This window comes from Saccostrea cucullata, unplaced genomic scaffold (genome assembly GCF_032062105.1).
Source record: "Saccostrea cucullata isolate Sc308-1 unplaced genomic scaffold, CSIRO_AGI_Scuc_v1 ctg431, whole genome shotgun sequence".
NCBI lineage: Eukaryota > Metazoa > Mollusca > Bivalvia > Ostreida > Ostreidae > Saccostrea > Saccostrea cuccullata.
The window spans coordinates 422,924-447,232 of record NW_026931011.1 but is presented as its reverse complement, the minus strand read 5'-3'; the positions used below and the strand labels follow the sequence as shown (position 1 = coordinate 447,232).

The 24,309-nt window shown below is 35.0% G+C and overlaps 3 protein-coding genes across 3 annotated transcripts; 1 reads left to right on the top strand and 2 right to left on the bottom strand.

Moving 5' to 3' along the window:
* Nucleotides 1–29: 29 nt before the first annotated feature.
* Nucleotides 30–6,132, top strand: LOC134231042 (uncharacterized). The gene is made up of 2 exons (XM_062712944.1): nucleotides 30–752; nucleotides 2,830–6,132. Exons 1-2 carry the CDS (start codon nucleotides 672–674, stop codon nucleotides 4,816–4,818), a joined length of 2,070 nt encoding a protein of 689 aa, XP_062568928.1. The 5' UTR covers nucleotides 30–671; the 3' UTR covers nucleotides 4,819–6,132.
* Nucleotides 6,133–7,625: 1,493 nt separating this feature from the next.
* Nucleotides 7,626–10,574, bottom strand: LOC134231018 (uncharacterized). Its single transcript, XM_062712887.1, has 2 exons — nucleotides 9,682–10,574; nucleotides 7,626–9,202 (listed from the first exon to the last, which is right to left on the bottom strand). The coding sequence occupies exons 1-2, from the start codon at nucleotides 10,516–10,518 to the stop codon at nucleotides 8,873–8,875; spliced, it is 1,167 nt and encodes a 388-aa protein (XP_062568871.1). The 5' UTR covers nucleotides 10,519–10,574; the 3' UTR covers nucleotides 7,626–8,872.
* A 1,607-nt stretch (nucleotides 10,575–12,181) lies between these two features.
* On the bottom strand, nucleotides 12,182–23,690 carry LOC134231039 (sphingosine-1-phosphate lyase-like). The gene is made up of 11 exons (XM_062712941.1): nucleotides 23,366–23,690; nucleotides 22,332–22,478; nucleotides 14,976–15,078; nucleotides 14,559–14,724; nucleotides 14,348–14,464; nucleotides 13,967–14,118; nucleotides 13,576–13,675; nucleotides 13,316–13,430; nucleotides 12,938–13,162; nucleotides 12,651–12,769; nucleotides 12,182–12,432 (listed from the first exon to the last, which is right to left on the bottom strand). The coding sequence occupies exons 1-11, from the start codon at nucleotides 23,610–23,612 to the stop codon at nucleotides 12,313–12,315; spliced, it is 1,611 nt and encodes a 536-aa protein (XP_062568925.1). The 5' UTR covers nucleotides 23,613–23,690; the 3' UTR covers nucleotides 12,182–12,312.
* Between the last annotated feature and the right edge of the window lie 619 nt (nucleotides 23,691–24,309).

The following is a 24,309-nucleotide window of genomic DNA, read 5'->3' as shown; positions in this document are numbered from 1 at the left end:
TGAAGGATTGAAATAAAATATTATAGTTTGGTAATATTTCCACAAAAGGTTTTTGATTCTTTCAGGTCTGTTTTCATCTACAACTCAATAAAATAAATGCTTAAATAAATGTTCTAGTAACTGAAAGATGAAATATACAGCACTGGGTGGTTTTTCCCTTAAAGTTAAAAACATAAAAGTACAAATACATGTATCTCAAATTCAAAAAGTACAAGATGTGTTTGTAAAACACTATGCGCCCAGCAGCAACGAAGTTCGAAAAAACTATTTTTAGCATATAGGTCACAAAGTCATTGACCTTTGTGTCATTTGAAAGAACTTAATTAGTGTAGTATGCATACTAAATATGAAGTCTTTATATCTCTTTTGGTTCAAAAGTTATGGCGAAGGTTCAAAAAGGATACATTTAAGGTCACAAGGCTATTGAACTTGGTGTTATTTGAAAGAGCTTAATGATAATCAGTGGAGTAAGCATACAAAATATGAAGTCCCTATCTTTCATGGCAAAGGTTAAAGTTTGCAGACATTTATATCGACCAGGCTGCATAAAAATACTATTGTCATTCTATACCCAGATGTAACAATAATTTTACCCAGGTTTGATAAGCTTCTAAGACCTAACAAAAAAATAACTACCTCTTTTTTTTTTATTTTTATAGTGATTACAAACAATGGCTGCAGATTCAGATGATGCTTTGTACACGTTCTTGGAAAGCCGCAATGTGAATACAGAGCTTATGAAAAAGGAAAAGGTAAATGCCTGTATGAACTAATTACTAACTATATATAACAGAAATGAATCTAATATTTATTCAGTGATCAAACTATTAACCTCCTTTAAAAATTTATGTGAAAGTACATTAAAAAAACATAAATTTTCAGTCCATCAGTAGTATTTGCCACAGATTTTTAGTAAACTCAGGTGACCTATTGCTATCCGTTTTGGTCCATCATCATATGCCTTGTGTGATAACATTTGAACATTTTCAACTTCTCTGTTTTAACTCGACCAATTTCAGCCAAAGTTGGCATAAAGCATCTATGGGTAAAGGGGATCAAAAAATTTTGAATTCCATGGTCTCACTCCTACCCCCCTGGGGCCTGAGGGGTGGGACCAAACCGATAAAGTTAATTCAATCTCATAAAATCTTCTTTACTCCTGGATACTCAAACTGTTGGCATGATTGTAATAAGTATTGAGTTTTCTTCCAAAATTGTGAAAGACATGGCCCCAGGGTCAGGGGTTTTGATGAAGTGGGGGGAGGGGGGAAGGGGGGGTTAGCTCTATTAATTATATAGTGAAAATGCATTATTTCTTTAAATTTTTTCTGCTTCTGGGTAAAACAAGTGTATAGTTTTGATGAGCAAGGGTGCTTTTTCAAAATTTTTAAAACTTGTGGACACATGGGTTCTGGTGTTTTTCTGAAAGGGGGGGGGGGGCTCTGTTGATGATATAGTAAAAATATGTGAATTCATTGAAAATCTTCCACCAATTGGGTAGTTACGACAATGAGGGTAAAGCGTAACAGACAGACAGATGGACGGACAGCTATACACAGGGATGGATGGACATCCGGATTACTATATACCCTCCTGCTTTTCAAGCAGGATGTATATAATAACAAGAGGCCTAGGGGCCACATTGCTCACCTGAGTAAATCGGCTAGGAAAGCAAAAATCAGATCAGAACTGAAAAGTTAAATGTGGGAGGGGGGCTTGAAATCTAATACTTATACTTGAGAATGCCTTCAATTTAATACAGCATATGACTTTGCAGTTCTTGATAAAAAGATTTCCTAAAAACATTTTCTTCAAATATATAACTTCATAATAATTTGAATATGACTCCCCATTGTTTCCCTCTCTACTGCAAAGGGCCATGATTTGAATAAATTTAAATTTGCAATACATGAGGATGCTTACATGTCAATATGACTAAACATAGCTTTTCTGTTCTTAGGATTTTTCTAGGGCTGGTACGATACAACTTTTTCTATATCGATACGTATCACGATATTTGAGCCGCGATAGGATAAGTATCACGATATGTTTAATTGCTTATAAAAAAAATTTTTGCATTGAAATAAACAAATTATTTCTTTGCAAATGAGAATAATTTATTCAAAATAGTTGTTTATATGTTGTAAAACAAAAATATTTTACTCAATTGGTCTTAATTATTATTTATTTCATATCTATACTTATATTTAACTTATTTATTTTAAATTTTAAACCCCAAATGTTAAATAAATAAGGAAAAACAGAAGACAGATTTTTTGGGCGATACGTCGATATTTTTTCAAATGTATCGATATGTGTATCGTCCTCACATATATCACGGTATATCAATATCTCGATATATCATCCAAGCCCTAGATTTTTCCCTTTATTTTTTAATGTCAAACTTTGATCCACCATTGTGGCCCCATCCTACCCTTGGGGTTATGATTTGAACAAATTTAATTCAACACCAACCAAAAATGCTTCCATATAAATATTTGTATCACTAATCATGGCTTTGCTATTCTTGAGAAGATTTTTTTTAAAATGCAATTAATTTTTCACTAATTCATAATTATCTCCCGTTGGAAGAGGGTGTGGCCTTTCTTGTGAACAAACTTGAATTCCCTTCACTAAGGATACTTTGTGGCAAGTTTGGTTGAAATTGGCCCAGTGGTTCTTGAGAAGAAGATGAAAATGTGAAAAGTTGATGACGACAATGACAGTCAACGGACAAATTATGATCAGAAAAGCTCACTTGAGCCAAAGGCATTAAATGTAATAATATTACCTTGGTTAACATTTATACATATTAAAATTACTTTTCAGATTGACCTAGCTGCATTACGAGTTATAGATGATAAAGAATTGTCCAGCTTTATACCACATTATGGTGACAGAGTGGCTCTTCGTTCTTATATAAAAAAGGAAGATGACAAAAAAAAGAAAAAATCAAAAGTTACATTAGTAGCTTCATTGAGGCAGAAGTTGAAGGACATAAGGAGAACAAAGAAATCAAATGCCAAAAACCAGATATCAGAAAGTGATTCTGATGTAGAGGAAGGAAGTGAAAGTACATGTACAATCAATCCTTATAAAGGCAATCAAAATGCTACAAAGGAGACACGTAAAATTAAACTTGGAATTAAATCAAAATTGGACGATACTTTTGTAACTATAAGAGCAAAAAGAGGAGGAGGTCCAAGAGAAGTTACGGTTAAAAAATCATTCAAGAAGAAGGAACTTATTGAGCAGGCCAAAGAATTGTACTTTGGTAAATCTGGTACAAGTAAACTAGGATGTGTTGATGACTTCTCATTTGACATGCAGAATTTTGAGGAAGATATTCTTGATGATGAAATAAGTGTTGGAAAGCTGTATGAGCAGACAGGTTTAAGCAAACTAACATTTTATCTTCTTCTCATTCCTACATGTAAATATGAAGATTTGCCAATTATACAAAGACCCATCAAAAGACCGAAAACAACAAACAGCAGCATTTCAGATGATGATGAAAACTTGCCAGACCCAAGTGAAGTCACAAGCTTTGATATACTTTCTGAGGCAATGTTGGCTGCTGATGTACCATTGTGCTTCCAGGAAACAAACATTGTTACTGATAATGTTGAAGATTCTACATGCTTCAGTACAGTTCCAGCAACATGTATCAACCCAAATCCTGCATCCTGCATCAGCACAGTCCATTCTGAAGAACTTGTTTCCATGAATCCCCCATTATCTATAAGATCTAGTTCCAGCCAGCATCTTGAAAACATAGTACCTGCAGCAATTACAGTGCCTCAAGAATTTCCACTCAAAACGGACAAAGTTCTTAGAATCCATAGAGTGACCTTGTTGGATGAAATGCTTGTATTTTTTAAAGATCCAGAGATAATGAACAAGGATATCACATTTGAATTTGTTAGTGAGCGTGGTTCAGATATGAATGGAGTGTCAAGAGATGCTTATTCTGCATTCTGGGTTGAATTTTTCAGGCGTTCAGCTGAAGGGGAAGAATCCAGAGTACCTGCCCTGAACTCAAAATGGCAAGGGGATGAATGGCAGGCTATTGGGAGAATATTTGCCAAGGGTTTTGTTGATCAAAATGTTTTTCCCATACAGATGTCACCAGTAACTACTATAGTAGTTTCATTTGGTGAAGCATCAGTGACTGATAAAATTCTAAATGATGCTTTCCTCAACTTCTTAAGCAAAACAGAAAGAGAGACTCTATCCTTGGCTTTGAATAAAGAGACTTTTGATGATGAAATGCTTGATGACCTGCTTGACTTGCTAGACAGGTTTTCATGCAAGCAAAGACCAACAAAAGAAAACTTACCAAGCCTGTTAAGCAAAATAGCACACAAAGAGCTCATCCAAAAACCTAAATATGCCACAGACAACATGGCTTTTGGGTGCAGAGATGTTTTACTCTCGCGCTTTCTCTCAGTTGAGAGAATAATAAATACTTACCAAGAGATGGAGCCCACAGCAAAAAAAGTGTTGAAAATGATCAAGGCCTCTCCAAAAGAAAACAACGAAGCGACATCATTACGATTTCTGCAACAATACATAAGAGGCCAAAATAGTGCGTCCTTGAAAAAACTCCTAAGATTTTTAACTGGCTCAGAGGCCATTACCGTGGAAAAGATAGAGGTGACCTTCACCCAACTAGACGGGCTTGGTCGAAGACCAATTGCCCACACGTGTGGACCTGTCTTAGAGCTACCCAGTACCTATTTAAGCTATCCAGAGCTTAGGAATGAATTGGACAGCATATTAGCAGATGATTCTTGTTTTGTAATGAATATTGCCTGAGTTGTTCAGATCAAAATTGTCTATTGTTAATTATGTGGCCCATAGGCCTCTGGATTGTAGCAGTTCTGTGTTTCTTCTGCTAAAATAATTTGTGTGCATTTTGATTATGAATTTATAGAACAAGGAGTTGAATGTTGTTTCATGAAACTGTTTATAGAGACAAGGGCTCAAATCATTATATTCAAGTACTTAAAATGTCATGCAATCATCTACAAAAGTTAAACATACTGGTAACATGAAACCAATTTTGAAAATATGTACATTTTTATTTTAATTTCTTTTGTTTAGAAGTATGTTTGAGTTAACTTCTTGTACTTGCACTATTTGAACTTGTGATTTCCTGACTTGTGATTCCCTGAATATTTTTTTTCATTGTTCCTCTTAAACAAAAGGGTAGATTACTCTATTACTGCTTTAAACTAGGGAGCAGTACATGTTTTGAGCTTCTTAAACATGCATGATTAGATCTTTACATTTTTTATGTCTGGATAAATTCATTGCTATATATAAGGGGTTACCATTTTTCAACATATTTGTCGGATACACTTTTTAAATCCATGTCTGAAATGGTATACCCATATTTCTTGTTTTCTTTGTTTAATTGCACACCCAAGAAGGGTCTCAGGGGGTCATACTTGACTATAACCCAAAGACTTTCATTTTGATGTTTGTCTAATTTGAAGAAAAAAAGAATGTCAGTTTTAACCCAAGCCATGCAGGGAAATGTGATCAGTGGGCTTTTTTTTCTGTGCACATTTTTGGCTCTACTGGTCAGATTCGATGAATGGTGTCACCATGATTACTTAAAATAGAAATTTTCATGAAAATAGTTTCAAAACTATACTTCTCCTACAGTTTTGGTTTGATATCTATAAAATTTGGCATACGAGTAGACTACACTAAGGTACATAAATTAATTCTATTTATTGCTGCCTTTTCTTTTATTATACCTAGACCAGTAGAGCTACAGTCTCACCAGAGACTTCTGATTATGAAAGTGATTGAAAGATGATTCATTAGTTTGCTTTTTATTTGAGTGTTTCTAATAAACAGTGACAATTTTTATAGTTCACTTTTCATTTAAAACATTTGACAGAGGAAGACATATCTAGAAAAAGTAAAGTCAAATTTGATACTTGTGGTGTAAATGTTTGAATGTAAACATATACCGGTAGTTTTAATGATGATGTTTTATAAATTTAAGTTCCAGGTCTTTCACTTTTAATAAGTGTGTCAATGTTGATGAAGCATAGATCTGTCCATTTGAGTTATTCTTGTTTCTATGGTGTTGGGCCATATATTTTAAGAATTGACCCACCAGAATTCATCATCAAATTTGTTAAATGACATCAATGGTTATCATTTTTATCAAAAACAGGAATGTGGCCTTTTAACAAATATGGGTAATACTGGTAAATGGGGGGGGGGGGATAAAGGTTGCTAAAAATTATTTCTCAAGACCCACTGTGCAGATTAACTCTTATCATGTTAGGTGTATATTGTTTTTGCCCTGTCTGTTTGTCTGCAAACTTTAGCCTTCGCCATAACTTTTGAACCATGAATGGTTGAGACTTCATATTTGGTATGCACACTTCACTAATTAAGTTCTTTCTAATGACACCAAGGTCAATGACCTGGTGACCTTGACTGTGACCTATATGCTAAAAATAGTTTATTTTTAGCTCACCTCAACGAAGTTGGGGGAGCTTATGTAATACCCTCGGCGTCGGCGTCCAAGGTTAAGGTTAAGTTTTTTGGAGCAGTTTTCTTTTTAAGTACTTCTATGTCCTATATTGATTAGACATGCATGGAAGATGGTTCTAGTGTGTTTCATTGTACCAGTCAAAGTTTCAGATGCTGCAATTTCAGCAAAGGAATGACCAGGTTAAGGTTTTTGGAGCAGGTTAACATTTTTGGTGCAGTTTTTGGTGTAGGTTTCATTTCCAAGTAACTATAAGCCCTATGTTGACCAAACTTGCATGGATGATACATCTAAGGATGCATACTACCAGGCTTGCTTCGGATGCTGAATCTGACCTACATTTTCTGGTTGAGTGAACAGGTTAAAGTTTTTGGTACAGGTTTCATTTCCAAGTAACTATAAGCCCTATGTTGACCAAACTTGCATGGATGATACATCTACGGATGCATACTACCAGGCTTGCTTCGGATGCTGAATCTGACCTACATTTTACGGTTGAGTGAACAGGTTAAAGTTTTTGGTGCAGGTTTCATTTCCAAGTAACTATAAGCCCTATGTTGACCAAACTTGCATGGATGATATATCTAAGGATGCATACTATGGGGCTTGCTTCGGATGCTGAATCGGACCTACATTTTCCGGTTGAGTGAACAAGTTGAAGTTTTTGGTGCAGGTTTCATTTCCAAGTAACTATAAGCCCTATGTTGACCAAACTTGCATGGATGATACATCTAAGTTGCACACTACAGGGCTTGCTTCGGATGCTGAATCTGACCTACATTTTCTGGTTGAGTGAACAGGTTTAAGTTTTTGGTGCAGGTTTTATTTCCAAGTAACTATAAGCCCTATGTTGACCAAACTTGCATGGATTATACATATAAGGATGTATACTACCAGGCTTGCTTCGGATGCTGTATCTGACCTACATTTTCTGGTTGAGTGAATAGGTTAAAGTTTTTGGTGCAGGTTTCATTTCCAAGTAACTATGAGTTCTTTAATGACCAAACTTGCATGGATGATACATATAAGGATGCATACTACCGGGCTTGCTTTGGATTCTGAATCTGACCTACTTTATGTTGATGAGTTAAAATGTTAGTTTTTGATGCAGGTTTCATTTCCAATTAACTATGAGCCCTATAATGAGCAAACTTGCATGGATGATACATCTTAGGATGCACACTAATGGACTTGCTTCGGATGCTGAATTCGACATACATTTTCAGATAATAGACCAGGTAAAAGTTATGGGTGCAGGTCTATTACCAATAAACTATAAGGCTTGTATAACATTGTATAAACCAAACTTGCACAAATGTTGCATCAAGAGATGGAAACCCTCAAATTTGCTTCAGATGCTGGATTTTAATTACATTTTCATGAAGAAGAACTAGTTTAAATTTTTTATGTAGGTCTATTTCAAAATCAGATTAAAATTGCTTAAATATTTTCATTTTTGGAATGTACACTTCTTGTTGGTTAATTGTGTGACTTTGCCTTACTTAAAGACAAGATTCGTTGAGGTGAGCTCTGTAATCTCTGATTACCTATGTTTAATACAATTACAAATACAACATTAACCTTCGCCATATCTTTCGAACAATAAAAGATAGAGACTTCATATTTGGCATGCTTACTCTGCGCATTAAGTTCTTTTAAATGACACCTTTGTCAAGGACCTTCTGACCTTAAATGTGACCTATACACTAAATATAACTTTTTTGTTGGCAAACGTTAGCCTTCGCCACAACTTTTGAAGGAAGAAAGATAGAGACTTGATATTCAGCATGTATACTCCACTTATTAAGCCCTTTCACATGACACAAAGGTCAATGACCTTGTGACTTTGAATGTGTCCTATATACTAAAATAACCTTTTTGAACCTTCACCATAACTTCTGAATCATGAGAGATAAAGAATTCATATTTTCATATTTAGTATGTATACTTCACTAATCAAGTTCTTTCGAATGACATCAAGATCATTGACCTTGTGACCTAGACTGTGACCTATATGCTAAAACATGTTTTTTTTAACTTTGTTGCCGCCAGGCGCATAGTGTTTCACAAACACATTTATTTTTTACTATTATTTCATCCATGTGCTTCTTGCATCAGAAATTTCACACCTTTGAATTCTTTTCTTTGGACCTCAGTAAAATGGCATGATAATTATCATTATTTTATTTTCAAAGAAATCTGAAATTGAAAAATTTGCCAATGCATAGATAATAATCACAAATTCATACCATCTACTCTAAAATTACACTGATTTTTAGGTATTCATATTTGAAAATGAAACTTTAAACAAATAATAAGTTGAATCAATCTTCATTTCAGTGCATTTGATTTTTAAATCAATAAGTTTCGAATGACAGGAGATAATGATATGTACAAGTCAATTGCTTCTTGTGGGTTAATTGGCTTGTGCCACCCATGATTTTCCATTTCAAGATGACACAATTCAAACAAATCTTGATCACAAGGCACTTCGGACTTTTTGATGCAATGCTCTTTACACAAATCTATTTTTATTTCCTCAACGTCCCACAAGAAATCTTCTGTGCCACAAAGTTCAGGAAAATTGTACAACACAAAAGGTCTCCCATTTGGCGTTCTTTGGTTTTTCGTTTTCCGAATTCTGTGACTACTCCAGGTTTGTGCGACCATGTCTAGTTCATCCTGGATATTAAAATATAACACAAAAGATCAACGATACAGGTTTTTGGCATTTATAAATATTTCGATGATTATCGATTAGGGTACAGCATATTGTACACAATAGTTACGTAGGATCGGGGTGGGGTGGGGTGTAGGTTTGCCCCCCCCGTTCTTTTTCCAAAACATTACTTTTCACTAATCAAGCTGAAAGAACAACCCCTTGTTGCTGCACTATAGTCAAAAATGGAAAAGGATAATGTGGAAACAATGGAAAAAATTGGTTTTAAAAAATTATGTAACCGACCCAACTAGCTCCTACTCCTAACCCCATCTCCACCCCCCCCCCCCTCCCGTTCCCTAACTAACTAGCATTTTTCGAGTTTGGACAATTTTGCTTTTTTTGGTAGGTTAAAATATTTTTCTCTGGCTGTCCTTCCTTTCAAAATGGTGCTAATTTTATGTACAATGCAAGTTTCCTTTTATTATATTGTCGTAATTACCTGAATTATCTCAAGAAAGCAAAAGCGTATCAATTCCTGGTCAAGATGATCACCAGAGTAATGACCATCATCCTTAAACGACTCAAAAACGTTCATCCAAAATTGTGCAAACTCTTTTCTTAAGATGCCCCACCAGCTTTCAATTCTTTGGTTACATCGACTCGTCCCATACAAGAAGACGCTGTTTGGGTTACATGTGGCATCATCTTCTCGAAGAAATATTTGTAGTTGACGCACAGTTCCATTTTCTGTGCCCATATCAGCTCGTACTATTTTCGGACAACCTTGTATTTCCGAAACAGCATCCATAAAGTACCCCGCAATGAGTCGGGGGTTGTTATTGGAAGAAGCTGCCTCAAGCCATATTATTTGTCTCGAATATCCATCTATACAACCATGAATGCATATACCGTACGGCTTTAATTTATCGTAACCATCCAAATGCCATAGATAATTTGGACCTGGATTCGCATACTCTCTGCGTCTTAAGCGTCTTTTAGTACGACATCTGACACCTTCTGGGTCAATGCATTTGAGAATGATCCGCACGGTTTCTTGATCTATGACATAACCGTTCTCCAAACACTTAGAGTGCATCCATTTATACCCATGTAATTGACCTGATCTTTGAATTTCCATGTATATAAAGTATCCAACATTTAACACATTAGACTTATTTTTCCTTCGATATAATCCTTGAGAGGAAGTAATCCGTTTAATTTGTCTGACAGAAACATTAATCTTGTTGCACCGACTCAATATATCAGCAATTTCTCTGAACGTTAAACCCAGTCGATAATAATTTGATATAAGTATTTTCTTGTCCATCTCCAACATGAAAAAGATCAACTGAACTATTCAATTAAATAACGTACATTTGAAGAAATAAAAAAAAACCCAGCTTTTCTAACATGTTTAAATAAAATATCAATTTATTATAACAAAGTATCAATTTGTTATAACAAATTATCAATTTGTTATAACAAAATATCAATTTGTTTAAACAAATTATCAATTTGTTTAAACAAATTATTAATTTGTTATATCAAATTATTAATTTGTTATATCAAATTATCAATTTGTTATAACAAATTAGTATTTTGTTATAACAAATTAATAATTTGTTATAACAAATTAATAATTTGTTTAAACAAATTAGTAATTTGTTATAACAAATTAGTAATTTGTTATAACAAATAAGTAGTTTGTTATAACAAATTATTAATTTGTTTAAACAAATTATAAATTTGTTTAAACAAATTATTAATTTGTTATATCAAATTATTAATTTGTTATATCAAATTATCAATTTGTTATAACAAATTAGTATTTTGTTATAACAAATTAATAATTTGTTATAACAAAGTAATAATTTGTTATAACAAATTAATAATTTGTTTAAACAAATTAGTAATTTGTTATAACAAATTAGTAATTTGTTATAACAAATAAGTAGTTTGTTATAACAAATTATCAATTTGTTTAAACAAATTATCAATTTGTTATAACAAATTATCAATTTGTTATAACAAATTATCAATTTGTTTAAACAAATTATCAATTTGTTATAACAAATTACTAATTTGTTATAACAAATTATCAATTTGTTATAACAAATTACTAATTTGTTATAACAAATTATCAATTTGTTATAACAAATTATCAATTTGTTATAACAAATTATCAATTTGTTATTACAAATTATCAATTTGTTATTACAAATTATCAATTTGTTATAACAAATTACTAATTTGTTATAACAAATTATCAATTTGTTATAACAAATTATCAATTTGTTATAACAAATTATCAATTTGTTATAACAAATTATCAATTTGTTTAAACAAATTATCAATTTGTTATAACAAATTATCAATTTGTTATAACAAATTATCAATTTGTTTAAACAAATTATCAATTTGTTATAACAAATTGTCAATTTGTTTAAACAAATTATCAATTTGTTTAAACAAATTAGCAATTTGTTATAACAATTTATCAACTTGTTATAACAAATTAATAATTTGTTTAAACAAATTATCAATTTGTTATAACAAATTAATAATTTGTTATAACAAATTAATAATTTGTTATAACAAATTAATAATTTGTTATAACAAATTAATAATTTGTTTAAACAAATTAATAATTTGTTTAAACAAATTAATGATTTGTTTAAACAAATTAATAATTTGCTTTAACAAATTAATAATTTGTTATAACAAATTAAAAAAAAATACTGCTGCGGCCCTAATACGCTTCCGTAGTTTCGCCCTTAACTGACATAGCAGGGGGAAAATGATATTTTCACAATTTAATTAAGTTTTAAAAATAGGTCTAAGGCTCAATATATGGAAAGATAACAATTAAGGTAAACTTATTTTCTAGGGTGGGGCAATGGCCATTTATATCATATAATTACAATGTACTTTCCATGCACAGACAGTTGGATGTTAGCTAAAGTGCTTCAGAACGTGAACAAAGGACTTTGATATTGTGGTTTGTAAGTTGTTTAATTATGAAACTAAAACTATCTATACAATTTATTTTATACACTAGTCATTAACAGATATGAGTATTCAAGTCTATTAGAGATCAGTTTGGTTGAGTTCAGGTTATCCGGAGAAGACGTTAAGAGTACACTTGACAGAAGAACTCCACAAGGAAATCGTCTACGATGGATTTGTCTGGGATTGTGGCGATCATTCCATATACTCCGGCCGTACCGTTCTTAGATAGCGTCACGTCGCCCTAGGAACACAGCAAATCCTATTAACTCCAGATTTATCAAAATCTCAAAATCAATGAAATATATCACATCTGTTCTATTAACGTGACAATTTAATGTTAGTTATATCGTTAATCCAGTGTGATTGAAATGATTTCCTAATTAATATTTGATTCACAGGAAACAAAGCTTTCCTCTAAAAATAGCTTCTCTAATTGTTAAAAAACAATACGTAACTGACCTTGACCCTTTCTGTTGCGGCCTTGAGATCGGCCAGGAGCTCAGACACCACCGGAACATGAGTCGGGAGTATAGACAAGTGTAGGGAACTCGGATTCTGGTTACGTTCCATCTTCCAGCCTTAATGATAAATATTGAGACCCAATCTATATTTTACAACGACAATTTGAAATTTCAAAGAAAATAATGATTTAATGGATTATTTAATTGCTGTGTAAAATTTTAGTAATGCTCTTTTCCTAGGTTTTTCATCCTTTATTTTCAGAAATTTTAGCAGTTTTTATGTACCCTTTCCGTCCATGACGTCAGCTACAGCCTGTATATCAATTTCTGGATCCGCCGAGCCAATAGCAAAACAAGTCATATGTGGAGTTCCCAGTATCTTCAGTCCGTCTATTTTCCGGACCCCTTCCTTCAGTTGTTCCGTGGCATCCATTAGCTCTTTGGCACGTTTCATATAACCGTCCTCACCCAGCGCTCTGATGGCCACCCACGAGGCGGCGATGTTTCCACCTGACAAGAAAGAGAAAAAATTAAGAATAAAAATGTAGGATATTACTTGTACATGTAGTATACTAAAACAGGATATTCGTTGTATGCAAGTGCATAAACGCAATGATCATTACTTTATTAGGTATCATATATGAATCTCTATTTTTTGTTCACCTGGTCGAGTGCCAGCCATACTGGGTGAGCCATACAGGCCTCCTGGCCACTGGGCGTAAGTGTATACCTGGTGACGGCGATAGTCGTTACTTTTGTATACAATCACACTGGAGCCCTGTAGTTTACATTTATTGATAGAAATAAAAGTATGATCTAATAAAAACATGAACAAATTTCACTTTGAGGACCTTAATTAATTAATACGTTTATACCCTTTTTTCAGTTTAGAACTTGCAATATAAGCCATGATGTCAAACTACCTTGACTCCATATCCATATTTGTGCACATCAGCTGACATAGATGTTACACCGGGGTTACGGAAATCAAATGGTGGAACATCATAACCTAGTTTTTCTACCCTGGAAAAAAAATCACCGTTTCAGTGCTGGCAATTATTTTTTTTTAGCTTTTGCTAAGTCATATCTAATACATCGTTTGGATTATTTGTTTGAAGGGGGTTTGTGGAATCCAAAATCTTTGCTTACAGAAAGAGCAAGGGCCACTTAGGGCCTTTTTTGGCATTGAGAATTTCTGAAAAATCAAAACTGCTCAGTTTACGTTGAAAATGCAGTATTTATCACTTGGACTGTTGAAAATTTCATGTGGCAGTTCTGAGATTCTCACTAGAAACGAATTTAAAATCTTGTTACCATGGTAGCATGTATCCTCCAAAACAGGCGTCCACATGCAGGGGGAGCCCCTTCTTTAGGGCGAGGTGTGAGATTTTCTCTATCGGGTCGATGATGCCGTGACAAAACTGAGGAGCGGAGGCACACAGTAGGATGGTATTTGGGGTTATTGCCTGTATATTTTAAATTCATGATGTTAAATTTCAAAACTGACAAAAAAGGAGACAAACCGAATGATAATTTTTAAGTTACAAAAAATTGGATTGAATTAGATGAACTTTTACAATCTTCCATGTGTATTTAAGTTGCCTTTAAACGACTTTTATCATCTTCACCCGGTACATATACAAAGATACGTACTTTTTATATTAATTTTTTTGTAAATATTTATAATATCGTTACCCTTTCTATGGCCTTGACGTCAGCTTGGAACCTCTCGTCCACTGGTGTATGTATTACAGTGAGACCAAAATAGTCCGCCGCCTTGTCAATGGTTGGGTGAATCGTTATAGGGGCTATCTACAGTAAGGCCAAGTTATCAATTATCACAGAGTGAAACCGGAAACTACTGCTTTTAAAAATTTTCAGAAAAATGATAATTTTCTCTAATTACTATTTCAGGGTTTTTGATCGTTGGATACATTTTCTTGGCACGGTTGAGGTATGACTTGACAGCCATCAGGTTACTCTCGGTACCACCGGAAGTCAAGAAGCCGACACATTCGTCACTTCCACTCAGCATACCAGCTGTCATGCTAACGATTTCAGTCTCCATCTTCCTAATTAAAATAAAAATTATATAGAATAAAGAAGGGTAGGATAAGAATTTAAATTCGTTTGTTGAAAAGGGGGGCGTTGTCACTGAACCTTGGCACAAACACTACTGAAAAACACTCTCTAGGGAAAAATAATTTGAAATGAAGATGGGTAAGAACTATAAAATTTGGGGGAGGGGGGCTAGACCTTGGCACAAACCTCACTAAGTAAAGAACGTGAGAGATGCGTTAAACACACAACACTGACTTGATACCTTAAGCTGGGGAAGACCATGGGATTCAGTGCGTTTTCGTGAAGGAAGGCATGATGAAACTCCTTAACAATAGCGTCATGGTCCACGGAGTATCCTAGCTTCTCTGGTGACAAAACAATGCAAATTTTTAACATAACACAACATGTATATATATACTAAGTACATTTGTGATGTAGTTTTTGATAACATAAAAGTACCTTGAGACACAAAGTTCATAATTTGAAAATATCAACACATTACTATATTTAGCATAAGAGTAACTATACATCATCGAAGAAACAGAGATATTCTTTAATAGGTCTATATGTTTAACGTTACCAAAAGTTTTATTTTTTGATTTTAGGTGAAATTACCACATTTTTTTCAGTAAAAAAATTATAAGAACAAGTACAGTAAACGTATCTTTAAAAAAAATAGCACAGTAAAGCACGCTTATTAAATAATATAAATATAAGCGTGTTTTACTGTACATTACAGAGCCTTCACTCTTTTAATTAAACGAAAAGTGACATACACAGGCAAGGTAAGTGGTAATTTTGTGGACTTTGCAAGCTAGGTAGCTCTGTAGAGCCTGGGGACTCTTTAGGACAATTCCCAGTTAAGCTTGGACTTTCAGTAAGGCGTGGCATTCTCAACGTTACATTATTAGCTTCTGAAATTCACTAGTACACATCTTTCCTTCACTGTTGAAATATACATAGGATGGAAATTCGATCGAATGTCAACTTGTGTAGCAAATAGCCAATTAAAAGTTCTCGCACAGCACAGAGGCAGGGCTTAAGTCGTCTCATCATTGTCAAAAACAATTTGAAGTTACAGATGCTATTAATTTCTTAACCAGTGTGAATCTGTTCGCCATTTGACAGACGCTAATTACGTTGCGCCGAAAATGCCACGCCTTACTGAAAGTCCAAGCTTACCTGAGAACTGTACTAAGTTAGACATTTATATGTAACGGACCTGAGCTGCTTGGATCTCACACACAAGTACTCCTTAGAAGCCTACACGGGAATAACCCATGTAGTACTGTGATTATTTCCGAGAATAACCCGTAAATAAAGATCTCCTATAATAACACAAGAATAACCTGTGTTTGGACTCGTAAATAACTACGGGGAAGTTAAATGATAAGCCTTATTTAAAGTTTACAAATTTATTCAATAAATAAAAGTCACAATATGTTTTAATTAGTATTCAATTACAATAAAATTCAATGGAAGTCGGGAATCACCCAAATTCACAATGAATTACTACACTAACACAACCTTCGTATTACGTTAATATGATAAAAAGGGGGGGGGCGCACTAAACGAGAATGACCCGAATAGTGAGTAATAAATACTATAGAAATACCTTAGAATAACCAAAGTATTTCTGAACGAATCTACACAATCTATAAAAGCTATTTAAAGCAAGAAATTTATCTCTATAATTTCTATATCAAATCCTAGCCTTAATTCCTGCTTGAATATTCCTATAAACGCAACTAGATTATCACTTTAAATTGATTGAATTCCTAAAATCTATCAAAGATAAACAATTATTTACACGGAAAGACTTCAAGACTCACTTTCAGTCAAACCGTAACAAAATTATTTAATCGTTTAATATCGAGATTAACCCAATATAAACGTCCTACGATGAATACTAGTAATTAATAGTGATACGAGATTAACCCATAATCACTATAAGAAAAATTGATGAATAAATTCAAAAATTACTTAATTCCTACTGAAAAATTCTAAGAATCTAATAAAACACCCTCTAACCTCAAAATCCTAACACCGAGTCCCACCGGCAATTCTTATCCTCTGTTTTTATAGCTCTGGAGAGTCTCCCCGGAGACCCACGCGCTTTCCAAGGGACGACCGGCAGATCTCCGGTACCACCGGCAGTCACCGGCAGCCACCGGCAATAATCATTGTCGAATAATGTTTAATAATAACAATAGATAATCCACATAAAAATATGACAATCATAATGTAAAACATTTATACAATATGACAATATTCCCTAAGTGTTAGATTTCGATAAAAATGCTTAGTACAGAGAAATTACAATTAGAATCGGGCGTGATATTCCACAAAATAATCAACATGATGGCGGTATCTATAAATAAAGTTACAGAGTTAGAAACGATATTTACAACAAATCTAGCGTATTACAATATTGATATTCATCCAGGATAATAAAATTATAATCATAAGATTATATTCTTCTAGATATGTAAGTACAGTGAGTAATTATAAGAAATTTAACCATTTATGCGATCTACAAATGGGGAAAAGTACAATGTACAAACAGGGTAACACGAATTCTATATAAAACAATCGGCATAATTGTCACAATCGTGACATTTTCCCCCTCTTAAAACTTTGGTGTCCTCACCAAAATCTTAAGATAAAAAACAATAATATTTGTCTATACATTTCTCCATCAATAAATAAATTTCCATTTAAAAAAATGTACACTAGAGAAAGTCATATAATTCCCTCAGTTTCCCAATCCTAACATACTTCAATTGTTAGAATTTTTTCTTTTAATATAGAACAATAAAAACAAAATTTAAAAAATGCGTATATCTAAACTCTGACCATACTTACACCACATTCTAAATAATTTTCTTCACTGTAGCTTTCAAAGTACGTTGGTCTGCTAGCCATTGTCAAAAGTCATGTACACGAATCTTCCAGCACCATCTTGAATTCGACTTGCCTTTGTGAAAGGTATATTACAGCCATTCGTAGAAATGAAACTGTCATTCAAATTGATAACTGCAGGCCCAAATTGACTGTCCAACAAGATGTCCATACCTAAGAGGCATTCATCTTCTATTCCCGCAACAATTATCTCCCTTTGAAATGCTAGATTTCCTAACTGCACTGCAAATTCAGTCTTCCCTAAGACCTTAAGTGGATCTCCATTGACTGCTACAAGACTTGAAGATTCCTTTAGCTCTGGTCTTCTGTTCCCGGGGAGTCTCCAAAATATTTTGTCGGATAATATAGTTCTTGCAGCCCCTGTGTCTGCTGTGAACTCTACTTTTATCCCTTGAACTGTTCCCTGAACATAAATTCCATCCGCCTTGAGGAGCTGTCTCCTAATGTACTCCCTCTGAGCACTCAGTTCCTCTTCCCTTGAAACGTCCCTGACGCAAGGCTGGAATTTCCCCTGGTTTTCAATTTTCTCCCCCGATTCATCTAAATTTCCACTTGAAATAGGTTCAGTTAAAATTTTACAGTCATTTTGGCCTTTGTTACTTTGGGTCGTCTCTTGGCCTCCGGAGCTGACCCTTTCTAGTTTAAAAGTTTCTCTTGTTTGTCTCCGCAATCGTTATCTGAGTGTCCATTCCATGTTGATTGTTGACTTGGTTGAAATTCTGGTGCATCAGGTGACATTGTACTTGTAGCTTGGCTTTGGTTTGTCTCTGGCTGGTCATCTTTACTTGGTAGAGATGATGACATAGTTTTCTCAGGATGTTTCCTGTACTGTGATCTCTCTGTCCTGCGAAAATTTCTATCCGGACACTCTCTGGCATGATGTCCGGGCATGCTGCAAATAAAGCAATTCCCTTTCGTCATCTTCACGGGATTTGCATTTCTCTTCTCAGCATAGCAATTGTCTCCCTTTCCATAATTCTTAGTCTGTCTAATAGGGTGTCTCTCTTCATTTGTGTTTAAATTGGATGTCACTGACATATAAGCAGCTACCTGCTGTACTGCCTCTTCAATTGTTGATGGTTCTTTGTGTAATTCGATGTATTGCCTTGCCTTAGGATCCCATAGTCCTTGCAAAAATTTTGAAATTAAGTCTTCCTGTCTTGTGCTGGCATCTCTACTAGGGTGAGCCCAGTCATAAAGACGTTTAATGTCAGCAGCATACTCTTCAAGACTTTCATCTTTTCCTTGCTTTTTGTTGTTGAATTGAGTTTTGTAGACTCTCTTATTTTCCAGTGTTCCAAATCTGGATTCTATTTCTGCGACTAAGGTCTCATAGTTTCCTATAGTCTCCTTCTTCAGCTGACCAAAAACAAAATCAGCTGCATTTCCCTGTATTCTTGGTAATATCTGTTGTAACTTCTCTTTAGCAGTCCACTCGGCCAACTCGGCTACAGACTCGAAGCGATTCAGCCAAACTCTCCATTTCTCGGAACCTGTGTAAGGCGGAAGCTTACAGTCAAGCTTGTGGCTATCTGACTTCTTCGACTCGAACAAATCCCTTGTGGCAATTGAATTGACAGATTGCTCCTTTTCAGACTGTTCTGAATCTTCATTTGATTCCTCATGATTGCTTTCCTTAGGTTCTGTCTCTGACTTGTTGTTGTTTGAATTGATTCTCGATATTCTAGGTTTCAGCTTGCTGTTTGTAGTATGTGTCTGGCTGTCCACTTGTCCTAGATTTCGGGTAGTCACTTCCATCATATTCTGCATGACTTTCATTGTCTGGTTGCTTACTTGTCTGAGAGTTTGAGTTGTTGCTTCCATCATATTCTGCATGGCTTTCATTGTCTGGGCCATCTGTTCCATCATTAGCTTCATAGGGTCTGTGACAGAATTATTGTGGGTTGACTGTGTGAGAGGTTCCGACAGTTCTGTGTCTGTAGGGACTATCTCCCTTTGCTGACGCACGGTCCTTTTGGATCTCCTTATTTTGCGTGTAGGCGTTGATACTCTAGCCTGGGTGTCTGAGTCATTTTCATCCTCTGTAGAGTTGTCATTGTTGGACATGCTCTGTTCCCCTCGGAGTGATCTGTTTAACGCTGATGGCGATAAATCTATGAGGAGTTCCTCATCAGTGGGTTGTCCTCTGGAATGTCTGGGATTAATGGATGGCTCCATCCTAGTCTTGGATCTGGTATAGTACCTATGCATGGATTTTTCTCAACACTGGTTCTGGGTTACGTATCTCTGGATCCACCTATGTACTTGGCAGATCCCACCGCTGCCACCAAATGTAACGGACCTGAGCTGCTTGGATCTCACACACAAGTACTCCTTAGAAGCCTACACGGGAATAACCCATGTAGTACTGTGATTATTTCCGAGAATAACCCGTAAATAAAGATCTCCTATAATAACACAAGAATAACCTGTGTTTGGACTCGTAAATAACTACGGGGAAGTTAAATGATAAGCCTTATTTAAAGTTTACAAATTTATTCAATAAATAAAAGTCACAATATGTTTTAATTAGTATTCAATTACAATAAAATTCAATGGAAGTCGGGAATCACCCAAATTCACAATGAATTACTACACTAACACAACCTTCGTATTACGTTAATACGATAAAAAGGGGGGGGGCGCACTAAACGAGAATGACCCGAATAGTGAGTAATAAATACTATAGAAATACCTTAGAATAACCAAAGTATTTCTGAACGAATCTACACAATCTATAAAAGCTATTTAAAGCAAGAAATTTATCTCTATAATTTCTATATCAAATCCTAGCCTTAATTCCTGCTTGAATATTCCTATAAACGCAACTAGATTATCACTTTAAATTGATTGAATTCCTAAAATCTATCAAAGATAAACAATTATTTACACGGAAAGACTTCAAGACTCACTTTCAGTCAAACCGTAACAAAATTATTTAATCGTTTAATATCGAGATTAACCCAATATAAACGTCCTACGATGAATACTAGTAATTAATAGTGATACGAGATTAACCCATAATCACTATAAGAAAAATTGATGAATAAATTCAAAAATTACTTAATTCCTACTGAAAAATTCTAAGAATCTAATAAAACACCCTCTAACCTCAAAATCCTAACACCGAGTCCCACCGGCAATTCTTATCCTCTGTTTTTATAGCTCTGGAGAGTCTCCCCGGAGACCCACGCGCTTTCCAAGGGACGACCGGCAGATCTCCGGTACCACCGGCAGTCACCGGCAGCCACCGGCAATAATCATTGTCGAATAATGTTTAATAATAACAATAGATAATCCACATAAAAATATGACAATCATAATGTAAAACATTTATACAATATGACAATATTCCCTAAGTGTTAGATTTCGATAAAAATGCTTAGTACAGAGAAATTACAATTAGAATCGGGCGTGATATTCCACAAAATAATCAACATGATGGCGGTATCTATAAATAAAGTTACAGAGTTAGAAACGATATTTACAACAAATCTAGCGTATTACAATATTGATATTCATCCAGGATAATAAAATTATAATCATAAGATTATATTCTTCTAGATATGTAAGTACAGTGAGTAATTATAAGAAATTTAACCATTTATGCGATCTACAAATGGGGAAAAGTACAATGTACAAACAGGGTAACACGAATTCTATATAAAACAATCGGCATAATTGTCACAATCGTGACATATATAGAAGAGTTAACAAGCTAGGCAGCTTTCAGAACGACTCGATTGTAAGATCGACGGTAATTTGGGGGACTTAACAAGTTTGGTAGCTCTGTCAGAACGGTCTGTCAATATTTTTTTCTGGAGAGCTACAGTTCTGCAGCTATAGAGGACCCTTTGAGTTAGACAGTTTTTAAAGGACTTAGCAAGCTAGATAGCTCTCAAAAGGACTCTGTAAGACATACGGTAGTGTAGAGGACTAAGCAAACTGAGTAGCTCTATTAAGGACTTTTTTTCTAAATTTAAGACAGTTATTTATATGACTTAGCAAGCTATGTAGCTCTGTAGATGACCCCTTGAGTTAGACAGTTATTTTAACGACTTAGCAAGCTAGGTAGCTCTCAGGAAGACTCTGTAAGACAGACGGTAGTGTAGAGGACTAAGCAAACTGAGTACCTCCATTAAGTACTTTTTCTTAGCATAAGACAGTTATATGTAATATCTTTGTAGGTATAGATATGAGAATGACTTTGTATGCTTAGTAACTTTGTACAGGAATCTGTAAGGTAGACGGTAATTTTGGGGGCTTAGCAAACTATAATTGTGTAGACATACTTCTTAGTGCTATAGAATTTATGAAAGGGCAAGGAGAACGCCAGTGCAGTATCTCAAATGGGCGAGAGAGAGAAAGAGAGAGAGAGACGCGATCTTTAACGATGGGGACTCGAGATTACCATTATCCATGCATTATCGCCGTTTTCGTGTTCTTTTTTCCTTAGCACTATCGTTCTCTTTTCCTTAGAGTGATAAAGTAAGGGACCCTATTCGTACACAATTCACTTACTAGTAACTAACTCTTTGCTATTATACATGTAGCGGTTAAAATATGTCCAAAATAAGCTGTCTGTCCGTTGTGTGCTGCCGGAAGGGGGCGGGTTATCTATTCAAGAATTGTGCATGCTAAATAATTAAATACTAATTAAAACTTTTGACCCTGGGGCATTCTATAAGGACAGTACCTTGGAAGCTCTGGAAGGCCTCGGTCTGGATGTTGAAGTGATCATCCTCCTGAGTGTAGACGTAAGCGAAGATCTTCCCCTCCTCCGGGTCAGTTTCTTTTCCCTTCAGCTCCACCAGCTCCCTCCGAAGTTCGTCCGTAGGGACTCCTAGAAAATACCATGCAATGTGCTGTCATTAGTAGAATATGTGAACTAGCGTAAGTGGTATACAGGTAGGAAGAAATTTCAGTGGGGGGGGGGGGGGGGGGCAGCCATATGTTTTCAGATGGGGACACTATCAAATACCAAAAATTCTTTAAGCCCCCCACCCCCATCCCAGGCTCCTACGGCCGTGATGGATAAATATGGATAAAATTCTTGAATATTACTATAGCTAGAAAAAGTCTAAATTATAAGTGTGTTCGATTAGATGGAAAGCCCAGAAGGGCAGACACGGGAATTTCTCGATCCGTGGGTGTGGGAAAAAGTTGATGAAATTGAACAGCTATCATCAATATGAATTGTTTATGCCTATGAAGTCTGATAAAAAATATCTTGAAAAGTTTCTTTCAAACAGAGCTAAATGCAAAATGAAGGGACAGGTGGAGGGACGGAAGACGGACATGACAAACACTAAAGTGTGTGTGCCGTGGCCATATTCATTGCAGGGCATAGAAAATTTTGAAATATTCCTTAAATTTGGCTGGCGAAGTTTATTTTTTTAAAACGTCATCTTCGCTTAGAATTTGGAAAATCACATATATATGTACATATATACAAGTGTACAAAAATGACGCGATTTGCATATAAATGCAGAGAAAATAAATTATCACTTTTGGTATGTCACAATTTGACAATTATTCCACACATTTCGCTTGGGCCCTAACTTTGATAGACGAGTTCTACTTAACAACCCACTTTTATATTTATAAAAGTGCACTGCATTTATTATATTACAGTGCATGCGAATTTTCATTGTAATTTTAATTATTGCATCATTATGAATTGATCATTGGTTAATGACATTGTCACATAAATGATAATCATTAAGATACCTTTCTTGGGTATGAGAACCTTGGGAGCGGACCCATCACTTTTCCTCAGAGTAGAATTTTGAACGAAGTCCTTGACCTGTTGACGGAGTACGTACCGGAGAATTTCCTCCACCCCTGGCAGCTGCTTCAGCCCTATAACCAGGATTCTCACCAACTCCTCCCATCCTCTGTTAATGTAAACAAACGTCAAAATCACAATAATAAAGGTGAACAGAATGTGTTCCAGGGTCCATACCCAATCCAACATGTTAACAAGTCAATGGAACGCCCGTCCCTTTATCTGTTGTTAGAAAAGGAGCGTTAGACACCCGTAAAGAGATAAACTGTTGGAATGTTTACCTTGAACACAAGATAAAGAGTTATATGTATGTCTGATAGGGGAGATAGAGAGAGAGAGAATTGTGGTTATAAATTGATATGCGGTTGTTTTCTTGACTTATTATGTGCACAGACAACAGACGAATGGATGGTGTACCCCACCCCACCCCCCACCCCCCCACCCCCACCCCCGCTTCTGAGAATTTTTATTAGACAAAAAATTTATCAAAAATACATGATTTCCTAGTCTATCATTCTTATATTTCAATATCTGATATCATTTTCCGTTTTGGTTAAGACTTAGAGATTGTGTCTATACGGTATATAAAAATACTGAAGGTAAGAAACACTTTTTTTTACACCATCCGTTCGCCAGGTGTCTGTGACTGTGTTTCGAAGATAAGGAGCTGATAGATATAAAGAATGTCTTTCCATATTATAAGTTATATTTTCTAAATTTCTCCTTATCCGCAAAATCTATGTAGTATATATTTGACATCACTGATATTTCTTCCTTGCAAAACCCTTTTGACCGGGAGTTTTAAGTTAGACAGGACATATTTTAATCTATCTGATAGTATTTTTGCTACTATATATCCATTTTATAGTCTGTAAATTTATACATC

What these genes read in the sequence shown, in the direction of transcription:
- LOC134231039 (XM_062712941.1), bottom strand. Translation starts at nt 23,612, where the DNA reads ATGTTGGATTGGGTATGGACCCTGGAACACATTCTGTTCACCTTTATT. An exon ending in GGTTCTCATACCCAAGAAAG is followed by an intron (nt 22,479 to 23,365) that starts GTATCTTAATGA and finishes GGTATTTTCTAG; the next exon opens with GAGTCCCTACGGACGAACTT. An exon ending in ACGTCAAGGCCATAGAAAGG is followed by an intron (nt 14,119 to 14,347) that starts GTAACGATATTA and finishes TAAAATATACAG; the next exon opens with GCAATAACCCCAAATACCAT.
- LOC134231042 (XM_062712944.1), top strand. Translation starts at nt 672, where the DNA reads ATGGCTGCAGATTCAGATGATGCTTTGTACACGTTCTTGGAAAGCCGC. An exon ending in AGCTTATGAAAAAGGAAAAG is followed by an intron (nt 753 to 2,829) that starts GTAAATGCCTGT and finishes ATTACTTTTCAG; the next exon opens with ATTGACCTAGCTGCATTACG.
- LOC134231018 (XM_062712887.1), bottom strand. Translation starts at nt 10,518, where the DNA reads ATGTTGGAGATGGACAAGAAAATACTTATATCAAATTATTATCGACTG. An exon ending in GCTTTCTTGAGATAATTCAG is followed by an intron (nt 9,203 to 9,681) that starts GTAATTACGACA and finishes TTTAATATCCAG; the next exon opens with GATGAACTAGACATGGTCGC.